The following is a 12,805-nucleotide window of genomic DNA, read 5'->3' as shown; positions in this document are numbered from 1 at the left end:
TAGTAAATGTTCCTGCTTAAGAATTAAAGGTATGATCATGAATAGTCTGTTTAAATGAGAAGTGGAATCCCTGGAGCTCTATGTGAGTAGCACTGTGTAATATGATTAAATGATTCCCCAAAGGGTCACCTCTAGGATCCTGAGTTATTAAGAACGTAACATGACTGAGATACGGTTTATTATTTGTGTTTATATATCAGTGCCTGCCACATAGAAATTGCTTAATAAATTCTTGTTGTCTCATAGACTGACTACAATCTTACAGGGCTTACACAGTGCATTAGAATCAAATCAGTCAACAAACACTAGAAAGAAAAGTTTTCTATATACATACATGGTTTTCATGTTTTCATATACTTAATCAACACCTAGTAAAAACCAAATCTTATTTATTCACTCAAAATCATTATATATAATTTAGCTTTTCTAACCACAAATCTATGGGAATTTCATAAATATTATAAATCATGAAAAACTAATTAAATTATATCTAAAACCTATAACCTCCCACAAAGATTTACTAAAGAGGAGGCTTGGCATGATAGAAGACCTTAAGAGTAAGGACCTAATGCTGTCTTGAACACTGACAAATCATGGAATTTATTTGATCCTTAGCTTCCTCATCTATAAAATGTGAATAATAATACTTGCACTGAAGAGTTTTGAAATTTGAAAGTGCTATGGAAATGTAAATTATTTTCATCCCATTAAATACAGTATGTATTTGGTCATTTTGAAGGCAGATAAATCTATGCATAAATGATGAAATGTCTATTTATTAGACAGAAATTTACTTATAATTGTTATACAAGGAGCCTAAAAATGCAAAGAAAAATCAAAGAAACTACCAAAAGAACAATTTATCAAGATGCAGAGGAATGATTAGAGAAACTATGAATTTTTAACTCAAAACCATTATGAATTAATTTCTATTTATTAAAATAAAGAAGATTACATTTTTATAAAAAATCTAAAATCTAATTAGTAACTAGTCTTTTTTAACATTTTAACTTGTTAATTTCCATGACTGTTTAGGCCAAGTAATCTCAATACTATTTACTATATCAACATTATTATTTTACTCAAATATCACACTAATGACACCATCTAGCTATCTAATAAACAATTCTGGGTATTACAGATGATGAAATTATAGAATTTGTTTCATATATTATAAAAATTACCTTATCCAGGGCACTCATGAAGTGTTGATCACCATTCAAAACAGTGTTGATAAGCTGGGCAAATTTACCATGCACCTCCAAAACTGACTCCACAAATTGAGTTGGCATCTATAAATATTCAATATAAATCAAACAATGAGATTTTAAAATATTAATTAAATTATGTTGATGCCATGTCAACTAATTTAAAGAGTAAAATTTTCAAAGCAAGTTATTATAAAAATATACCAGGTGAAAACCCAAAGAAAGTAGCTCAGCTATTTTTATTTATATGTATAGCCAACAATATATTAAAATCTTTGAGAAGCACTTCAAAATTTCTCCAAAGAGGCATTTTCATCAATCCATTAGTATCTGACAAAATATATGCCTTTGCAAGGGTTAAAAAAATCAGTATTGACCATTGATAATTAAGAATTCAAGGATGCTGGAAAATAATAAGAACTAATAGCAGAGCCTAGTGGTAAGAATATCAGACTATAATTCAGTAGACCAAAGTTATTCTATCAGCTTTGTGATTAACTAGCTATATGTCATATGAGATTGTTTCCCCATATACATATAGTGTTTTTAACACAGCAAGCACTAGGCAAATATTTTTGTTGATAGATTTTAATATGTGAGTGGAACTGGATTACTTTTTAGAGCACAGCACTGTCCTTAGAACATAGTAAGCAATTTAATTGCTTGGACAAATTATTAAAATGCTTTGATTTTGGTGATTCTCGAATCAGTTGTCAAGATAGCCTGTGGTAATGTATTAAATTCCAATATTCAAAAGGACAAAATTAGCTGTTAATCTATTACAGATAAATTTCTACATGTACAGAAGCATTTAAAAAATGAATTGTTATTGATATCTTTTGTTTTTATAGACCTGAAATCTCTATCTAATTCTCCCCCTTCCTTATAGAAAGCTATCTCATACAGTTAAAAAAAATTTTTTTAAATCAGTAAAATTGATCAAGTCCTTTTTTAAAAAATCTGTTCCATACCTGTAGATCTGCCACTTCCGCAAAGGAGTGAAAAGACTTAGCTTCTCTAATTTCTAATTTGGGACCAAGTTTGTCCAGAAATATTTTTGATAATTCTATGTTCAACTCTAAAACAGAAATGTTACCCAACAGTAACAGTGTATTCAAAAGCATGACAAATAATGATGAAGGAAAAAAGAAATTCCATAAGGAATTAAATAAAGTTATTAGGGCAGCACATGTTGCTTCTGATACTCTATTAGAAGTGACTACTACATGATTATGATAAAAAGGGTATAAATATCACCCTAGAATATAAAGAGAATGAACTGGAAAACTATATGTCCTCCCTTTTTAAAATCATTATGGATATCTAAGCATAATCTAGAAATTACAAAATGAAGATAAATCACCATTTTAAACATTTTCCAAAATATATAAAATTTACTTTGACAGCATGAATGAATAGGACTGAATGATGAACTATAACACTTCTCATGTTCTAAATTTTGACAGTAGGAAGAAAGGAAGGGAGAAAGGAATTATTAAGCACAAAGTATGCCCAGTACTTTATAAATACTACTTCATTTGATCCTCACAACAACTGTGTGCAGCAGTAGGCATTATTATTATAACTTTTTTATTTGAGAAAAATGAGGGAAACTAAGTTTCTTGCCCATAGAAATACAGATATTAAAACTTCTAGATTAGATATGAATTCTGGTCTTCCTGATCGTAGGCTTAATACTTGAGCTACTATGCCATCTCGTTGCTACTTAATATAATCAGTATGTGCCAGGATGGAATCCGGAGCAGTGGGATGATCTGAAGTTCTTTGAGAGGTCAGGGGCATAAGTATTTTGCAAATAGATGGTAGTCTCTTGAAATTTTGCAGGAAAGGAACAAAAAAGTCACCATAAAATAACAAAATTCTTAAAGTAAAGTCTAGTCTACATATGAAAGAGATAAGAGTCCAACTTCTGGGATACCAGTCCTATATCATGGATAGGGAAATTAAAGCAGAAAAGGAATGAATGTGGTTACAACCTATTTGAATTTAGTCATTTTGCTGTTTAATTGTTTTGAGTTCTGTCTGATTCTTGGTAACCCCATTTGGGATTTTCTTGGCAAAGATCATAAAAGTTTACCATGTCCTTCTCCAGTTCATTTTACAGATGAGGAAATTAATGCAAAAAGGGTTAAGAGACTTGCCTAAGGTCACACAACCACTAAGTATCTGAGGCCAGATTTGATACTAGGTCTTATTGGTATCAGAACCAGTGCTCTATCCACTGAGCCACATAGTTGTCCAATAGCATTCCCTTGTTACTTACTTGAGTTACTGAATTCTCCACAAAGCATAGTTCCGTAGAGAGAAAAACAAAAGTTGAACCCTTAGCTCACTTCCCAAAACATGGTGGAAATCCCCACCAAACTAAATTAAAATAAAAGTAGCAGCATTCCTAAATTCATATTTATATTTAGGATAAATTCCCCTATGATTTAAAGGATGAGAACATACATTTATTAAGTGTTAGGCTCTGTGCTAAATGCTTTACAAATACTGGTCATCATGGATGATATTATGTCAGTGCCCGCTTTATACTTCTTGGGATTTCTTTGGCTTTTCCATCATCCTAATCTCATCATCACCCTCCTACTCTTCAACTTTCTTTTGTGTGTTGATTCCCCTCATTAGATTGTAAATTCCTCAATAGCAGGGACTATCTTTCTTTTCCTGTTCATATCCCTAGCACTTATATAGTGCCCAGCACATAGTAGGCACTTAAAAATATGTATTGATAATTGGTTTTACAAATATTGGTCATTATGTCTAATCCTATAATTTAAAGATGAAAATTAGGTAGAAAGGTTAAGTGATTTGTCTAAGGTCATATAGACAATAGGAGACAAGGCTGGTCCTGATTCAAACCTGGTCCTAAGACTCCATTTCCCACTGATCGAGGATAAGAGGTATTAAAATTTCTGAGCAAAACTAAGACACTCAATTATATCACACTAAGGAGATGACACTATGATTCATCTAAATAAACGAATGCCAACAGTTTAGAGGGTATAAGATACCAGGTGAATTAGTTTGCTGAACTATAGCAACATCAAAAGAGCTGAATTTTTAAAAGTCTTTTTATATCCATTTCAATAAACTCTTTTACTTTGTAATACCATGTCTCTTACTTTTATGCATTTAAAAATAACATGAAAAAGAATCCAAAGTCTTTACCAGATTGATAAAGGGGGCCACAACACAAAAAAAGTTAAGAACTTCTGCCTGAGATACTAGAGGAAGATTTTCTGACTAAAGATCGTTTCTTATTGACCCAAATATTGAGTAAGTATACAAAAGAGAACTAAATAGAATGTGAGCTCCTTATTAAATGGAGGTCTTTTGAGGGTACAGACTATGTTTTGCCTTTATATCCACATATATAGGGCTCAAAACAGAAATAACTGGCACATAAGAACTGCTTAATGAATGCTTGCTTTATTACTGCTGTATCCTTATTGATATAATGGAGGCAAGGATGGAACAGGTATCAAGAAAAAGAAAGCAAAGAAGTAAATGGAAAGTTTGACCATAAGTGGAATAATGATTTTCTGAATAAATCCAGAAATTTACTATATTTAAGAGGCAGAAATTCCCCTTTGTAAAAAATTAGACATTTAACTCAGGAAAAAGAAAAGCTCACAGAGTATAGGAAAAGAGTTCTCATTTCAGAGAGAAGGCAGTAAAAAGCTGACCCTGAAAGAGCAAGGCAAGCCATACAGAGGCAGATGACCATTTATATGAAGACTCCTTACTATTAGAACCATGGATATGTTATGTTAGATAGGCCAAACCAGAATTGATGACAATCTTAACATCTGGAAGGATGAAGTAAGCAAAGAATTACAGAATCTCAGAAGATTAAGTTTTATAAAAGGGATTTTTGGAGATTATCTCATCTAACCCCATCATTTTACACATGAAAAAACTGAAGTTCTTAGAAGAATGAATCATGTAGGGAAAGAGCACAGAGTTGGGACTAGAATTCTAATTCTTAATCTATCAGCCAAGGGCAACTCTTACCTACCACCATCCTGTGGGGGTAGTGGGGGGTTTCCACTGATTATCCCCTAAGAAACAAGAAGATGGCTAAAACAAAAATAGTATTAGGAGTCTACCTAAAGGAAAAATGAAAAAGTCTTGGTAAGTGGAAATTTTATCAAATAGGCAGGTAGTTGTAGTATGAGAGAAATCCAGGAAATAGGAGAAAGAAAGGCAATTGAGTTTGCTAAGAAAATCGAACAGCAAACATTAAGGACTAAGCCAAAGGCACTGGAGAAATATGATTGGTGAGAAAGTAAACAGGTAAGAACTGAGACACAGGGTAATAAGAGGGAGAATTATTTAAAATGACATTAGAATTGTGGTCTACAAAGAGGCTGGTTAGCAAAATGAGATAAAAAGTCAGAGTGAGACTAGTAGCAACATTGGCTAGATGCTAAGTCAACCAAGCAATGAATTCGGAGAGTTCCCCTATCTAAGGATCAGTTTCCAGAAACTGAGGAATATTTAATAACTGGTCCTAGCTGTCAAATCTGGGTACATGATTTAGGAGTTAGGGTATTCATTAGTCACACAATAACGCATCCATTCTTAGTTAAATATGTATATCAGGTATAAGCCATAAATGTCATACTGAATATGAGATGTGCTTACAAAATGACCCAAGAACATCTGGTTTATAATGATCCTTTCTGAGAGAAAGAAAAAAAGTTCAATGTTTCCACCATCAACAGCTGAAGACAAGCATTGTTCAATAACCAGATAAGGAAAGATTTCCTATTCCAATGGAGGAGGGCAACCCACCTAAATCAACCTTGATAAAAAAAGTGATGAGATACTTGATTAGAAGTCAGGTAGAAATCAGAGAAAGGGCAGTACTACCTCAGACAAAAACCTGGTAACCATGGAAGCTTAGGTTCTAGAAGCTGGGCTCACTATCAACTAATAGTAAGCTTCTCAAACAAAAGGAAATCTTAAAAGAAAGTGTAGGTATAATTTCTACAACGTCCTAAACCTCAATATAACTTTTTAGGATGCCATTCTTTTACCTAAATTGAGAGCATAAACCAAAATTACAATTCTAATACCATTAGTTGCCTATATAGAAAAAAAGACCACTATGATGTTATAAGTAATCATAGAATGGTTACACTGACAGTGAGATATCTCTTTGTTCTCTTTTCATCCTATTTTTTTTTTTGCTATTAGTTAAATTCTAACCCTACTTCTACAAAAGTTTGAGAAATCCAAATTAATGTTATTAAGAAGCCTGGATCCACAATGTTTTTTAAAAAATTCTATAAGAGGTACAAAATCATTGATCTAAATGTTTTATATTATTTTCATAACATTATCATATGATAATAAGAAAAACACTAAGATGAGGAAGAAAGTATACATGAAAGCAAACAAGAGTTGATGATAAATATGATCAAAAGAACATCTTTCCAAGGTCACATTTCCAAACTCACATTTTCCTGAGAAAGATTACCAGTTGCTCTGAGACCCTCATCATGAATATGGTTCTGCAGTTCTTGAATCATATGAGGTAAACCACTTGACACAGCACGAAGCAAGGTGTACATATTTGCCATGTCTGTTAAAAAAAAAGTCAAATGTATTAATTCCTAGTTTTTTTAAAATGGGATTTTTAAATGTACTTTTTGAAAATGTCCTCATGATATAAAACACTATACTTCCTACAAAATCTGCAAAAATATTTATGTAGTATGTTGAAGACATTTTCCAAATGTATGACAAAAAGTTAAAAGTGATGAGCTATATTAACATTAAATTCTAGAAACAGCAACAAACAAAATAATTTTGGTTTGCTAATTTTTACTTAAGATTTTTTTTGGTATGACTTACCACTTCTTTTCTCTTGTCGGATAATATTGTGACATTCTGCATGTAGGAACTGTAAATGGTCGGCCACCATTCGTTGCTGACATTCATGAATCACTTTATTATATGAACTTGGATGTAAATATTTTCTACACCGCATTTCTTCATCTTTTAATCTACCTAGGACCTAAAGAAATGTATAGTAAGAACTATAGAAATTGACTGCTTTATGAGGAAAAACTTAAATTAGAGTGGTGGAGTGAAATGAAGGTGAGAAAACGTCATTATTCAAATAAAAATGGAAAAAAGGATATAGAATATGAAAACTAACTTTAATTCACTTTTTATCTAATAATTTAAGTTATGACCATAATGAGAACTAGTACCTGCCAAACCTCAATTATGAATATAATAATAGCTCACATTTATACATGGCTTTAAGGTTTATAACACTTTCCAGATAAAAACCTATGAGAGTGTTTATTAGTATTCCCATTTTATAGATGTGGAAACTGAGGTTGTGGGTGAATAAGTGCTTTGCCAAAGGTCATAAAGTTAACCTTCAAATCCTACAATCTTTGAACCATACCAAAGACAACTTATATAAGTTTCCTATAGGAAACTTTTAACCTAGTAGAAGTGATAGGATATAAATAGCTTAATTTAAGATAGATGTTGTTGAGTATAGCAGTAAAGATACCAAATGCCTCAAGACAAAAAAAGGAAGGAGACAAGTTTGTGGAAGGTAGGAAATAAGTTAAAGCTTTTGTACAAAAAGAAATATGAACAAGGTCTTAAATAGGGTGTGGGATTTTAATTGGTAGATATGGAGATAAGAAAAGGCATGCAAGGCAGAAAAGGAGAATAAAGGTCATGTCTGATAAATGGCAAATTCTCCAGGTGATTGGTAATATGAATTTATAAAGATGAAAAATGAGAGATTTGGTTGGAAATAAAGCATTTAGGGAACATTCACATATCCCTACTACAGAGAAACCCTTTTTCAGAAGAAAAGGTAGATAAGATCTCATGGACTAAAATTCCACAAGAAAATGCAACACAAAAGATGGAAACTCTTGAGAATGACATGCAGAGGAAGAGATCAAAGCTACCAAAAGTCACATAAAATGCTCTAAATCACTAATTAGAGGAATGCAAATTAAAACAACTCTGAGGTACCTCTTCAGGTCTATTAGACTGGCCAAGATGAAAGAAAAGGAGAATGCTAAATGCTAGAGGGGATATAGGAAAATAGATTCATTAATATGCTGTACACAAGAGCTAAGAACTGGAAAGCAATTTGGAATTATGCCCAAAGGGTTATCAAACTGTGCATACCCTTTGACCCAGTAATCTTGCTCATAGGTCTATACCCCACCCAGACCAAATGAAAAGGGAAAGGATCTATATGCACAAAAATATTTATTTACAGAGGCACTTTTTTGTGGTTGTAAAGAATTGAAAACTGAGGAGAAGTCCATCCACTGAGGAAATGGCTTAACAAATTATGGTATCTGAATATGATGGAATTCTATTGTGCTATAAGAAATGATGATGGTAATGGTTTCATAAAAAGTTGAGAAGAATTACAACTGATGCAATGAAATGAGCAGAACCAATAGAACAATTTATACAGAAACAGCAATACAGATGCTTAGCAAGGTGACTCAGTGGACTGAGAATCAGGCTTGGAGATGGGAGGGTCCTGGGTTCAAATTTGACCACGGACAATTCCTAGTTTTGTTGCCCTGGGTAAGTCACTTAAGTCCCTTACCACTATTCTGTCTTGGAACCAATACAAAGTATTGATTCAAAGATGGAAGTTAAGGGCTAAATCACACACACACACACACACACACACACACACACACACACACACACACACACACACACCAGCAATACTATGAAGATAACCAGTTTTGAAAGACTCAGTAACTCAGCTCAACAAAGTAATCAACAAGTATTACAAAGGACTTATTTATTCTAAGTGTAATACATATCATAACCACTCAGGAACATTTGAAGCTATATAATTAGAGTAGGGTTAAGTGCTTTCTAGGAGGAAAAACCTCATGTAACTCAAGGTACAGGCATATTTTAAGGATAATTAAATTGCTTCTGTTCTGCTTTTACTATTTTAGGCAAAAGAGAAGGTTAAAAGAAGGGCTAAGACTTCTACTCTGTTTAACCAGACTGAACAAAGAGCTAGTAGGAAAGTAATAGAAGTAATACCTAACATAGATAGCAGGACAATAAATGAGTGACTAGCTGCTTTTGATAAGTTCAAGCCCCAAATCTAGAATAATTACACCTCAGGGTACTGAAAGAACCAGTGTTCATGAACATAAGAAAACAAAAGTAGTGATCACAAAGTCAGCTAGGTTTCAAAGAACAGATCATGGAGATGTCAATGAATTGAGGAATGGATAAACAAATTATGGCATATGAAAGTAAAAGTTAGTAAAACCTATGAATATTTATGTGAACTGATGCAAAGTGAAGTGAGAACCAAGAGAACAAGTTATACATTATAGAAACAATTCTGAAACACTTAAGAACTTTGATCAATGCCATGACCAACCACAATTCCAGAGGAACTATAATGAAGGAGGCTACCTATCTCCTGAATGAGAAGTGATAGACCCAAGATATACAAGACAAAAAAAAGAGAGACAAAAAAAGATAAAAATACCAGAAGGAATCACGGACAAGTAAGATAACTTTGAAAGTTAAATGATGAATTTATTATTTAAAAAGTAAAGTAAGCTATATATAATGTATTGAAGTTCAGAATAAATGACAACAAAAACAAAGAATAAGTCACAGTGATATAAACAACAAACACCCCTATCTCTCCTTTCAATGAAGATGGGGAGAACAATGGCCCTGGAAGGTGAGATACATTGTAAGATTTGATCATTTTGTAGGTTGGCTTTGTACAATGTTTTTCTTTGGGGTATAAAAGGCTAGAAATGACTGCAACATAAAAGCAATGGCAACAAAAGAACTTTTTAAAAAAGTAAAAAATGAAGAATAAAAAACATTGTATCACTTAGAAAAAACAAATGGCAACTTAATTTTTTAAAATGTCATGCCAGACTATCTTCTATTTTTTAAAAATAAGAATAGCAAACTGATATATTGGGGATATTCTGTAGATATATTATTTAGCTAAATGATAAGAAAGCATTTGACAAAGTATCTCATATTCTTCTTCTTGACAAAAATGAGCACATAACTATATCTTGGTTTACATAAGGATCATACTACTGAAAAACACTTAAGCCTAGGCTAATAGCTTCAAATGCTCCCATGTGGTTATGCTATGCATCACACTTAGAATTCTACTGGGTGACATGGAGAGAAGAAATACAAGGAAACGGGAAAAAGGCATACAAAAATGTGGTAGAAGGGCAACTTCTTGAACTTTATATGGGGAACAATTTCCCCTTTAATGAAAACAGGGTCCTAAAAACAAAGAGAGGTCCATAGCTTCCAAAAGGCAAAAATGGCAAAGACTAACTGATAAATGTGAAAAATAAGGCACATGCATGAAGGGAAGTTTGAATCTGAGAATTATTGAAGAAAGTTTTAATGATGCATAATAAATGTACTAGAAGCAAAGAATGAGGAAGCCAAATACAACTTTTGCTGGCTTTGCAATTTTGCCCACAATCCAATTTATATTTCGCTGAAACTCTTCTCCCTACCAACTATAACAGCTGCCTCAGTGGCTTGTTCAAGATTATCACAACTTGATGGTGGTGGTAAAGCCAAGACCAGAATTCAGCCATATCTCTGACTCTTAGTCTAGTCCTCATTTGATTATGAAACTATATGAGTCACACTATATAGTTTTTCTTCAAGTTAAATGTGAAATCCCTTTATTATTTGCATAAGGGATTATTTTATGCAATATTTACATGTCTACAAAAGATAAACAGTAATTTAAAACTCTACATATAATTACTCAATTAGTATTATGGAATTTGTAAATGAGCACAACACTTACACCATTATGAAAATTTACACAAACCCTTATTGAGCACACATATCAAAAAACTCTGTAAGACCAACTTAAAAAAAACCAAACAACTCTAGTTTTTAATAGCCATTGTTTTTAATAGCCACTTTTACCTCAGTCCTCCAAGAATTTGACAATCTCAAAATAAAGTCTTCTTCTGGGTGGTAATACCATTTCCTCTTTCCTTTTTTTGCATTTAAAGCAAAACTCTAAATGAGCAGACAGTTTACTATTTGGTAAAGAATCTGACTTGTAGTTATTTATATAATTTAATAACAAATTAACCAAATTATTAAAATTTGCCCACAAAGAATCAACATTGACAAAGTAAAAAATGTTCAGTGAAAAAATGTTATCAGTAAGTCAGTTATGAAATACTAACTCAATCTCTGAGTAACAATAAAATAGAATGTTTATTCTCAGAAGCAAAAAAAAATTGTTGAATTTGTACTAATAATTTATTTTATTACATAAGTATATCTCCAATAGAACATACTTTTATTTCTTACCTTTTCCATATATTGTGAACAGTTTGATTCTTGTAACAAATTTGAAGCTTCTTGTTTATAATACTCCCCTGTTTCAGTCAGAAAAGACAACTCAAAAATTTCCTGATAAAACTAAATAGAATAATAAAAAGAATATTAGCAAAAACAAGAATGAGTTTTTTTAAATAAAAGTTCTTAGAATTTCTTTTAAAAAGAATGAGTTGTCTTTTACCTTTAAGGGGAATTTTTTCTTATACTGTTCAACATGAACAAAGGAGTTAATAACCCCATGGATTACTTTTTGATTTGGGTCTTCCCCACAGCGATCACTAAAATAAGCAACAGCACAAAATATTCATGAGAATCCAAATAGCTTTAAAAAATACATCAAAGTCTGAGACTGCCTATGATACTTTTCTAATTCAGTTAAGAAAATAAGCACCAAGTATTCTGTGTCAGTCATTTAAATATATAACTTTATAAAAATTATAAGGGAACTACTGAGAATGATATGACAAGTTGCAAGCTAAACTCAATGAATGAACGAATGAACACTAACAAGTATCTAGAAGTCCATTAATTTTCCAGAATTTTTAAAAATATAGTTTTTACTTAGTCATGTGTAGTATATTTGTCTGCACAAAGTTTAGTCATGTGTAGTATATTTGTCAGCACAAAGTTAGTTGAATCTTTGTCCTGGGATCACAGAAACATTGATTTAAATTTGGAAGGAACTGTCTAGGGATATTTAAGTGATTTGCCCCCAGTCTCATCTGATTTTCTCTCTCTCTCTCCCTCTCCCTCCCCTTCCCTATTTCCCTTTCCCTCCCCCTCTCCGCCCTCTCCCCCATAGGCATAAAGACGGAAATTCAAAGTCATTTGTTTGTTCCTATATTATACAGGATGGTAAGAATTAAAATTAAAACTTTTATAATTCTTTACACATTTGCAAAATATTAATCATTATGAGTTAATCAAATAAGGAAAAATGGGGTTATCTTTAACTTCTATGAAAGTGGGAGCAAAGATTTTTAAGTGGTTCTCTCAGGGTCCTGAGCAATTCAGGGATGAGGCTGGACTCCAGCTCAGGATTCTGTGACCTAGATTCTGCTGGACTGCTTTCTGATCAAGGTAACATTATTTGAAATAAACCTTATCTTTTCTTAAATTTTCAACACCAGCCCTAGATGTTTTGAAATTTTCTCCTTTAAAAGGATGGTCAC

At 32.4% G+C, this 12,805-nt stretch overlaps 1 protein-coding gene across 4 annotated transcripts in view; it reads right to left on the bottom strand.

Moving 5' to 3' along the window:
- The window catches only part of CUL2 (cullin 2), a 122,361-nt gene that overhangs the window by 29,089 nt on the left and 80,467 nt on the right, over positions 1-12,805 (bottom strand). For all 4 annotated transcript variants that reach the window (XM_007504739.3, XM_001366362.4, XM_056800035.1 and 1 more), the window contains 5 exons: positions 11,815-11,911; positions 11,604-11,714; positions 7,095-7,257; positions 6,698-6,822; positions 1,185-1,292 (listed from right to left, as the gene is read on the bottom strand). In XM_007504739.3, coding sequence (XP_007504801.1) covers positions 1,185-1,292; positions 6,698-6,822; positions 7,095-7,257; positions 11,604-11,714; positions 11,815-11,911 — 604 coding nt within the window. The remainder of the gene's footprint in view (positions 1-1,184; positions 1,293-6,697; positions 6,823-7,094; positions 7,258-11,603; positions 11,715-11,814; positions 11,912-12,805) is intronic.

This window comes from Monodelphis domestica, chromosome 5 (genome assembly GCF_027887165.1).
Source record: "Monodelphis domestica isolate mMonDom1 chromosome 5, mMonDom1.pri, whole genome shotgun sequence".
NCBI classification, from domain to species: domain Eukaryota; kingdom Metazoa; phylum Chordata; class Mammalia; order Didelphimorphia; family Didelphidae; genus Monodelphis; species Monodelphis domestica.
This window is presented reverse-complemented; position numbering and strand designations above follow the sequence as displayed.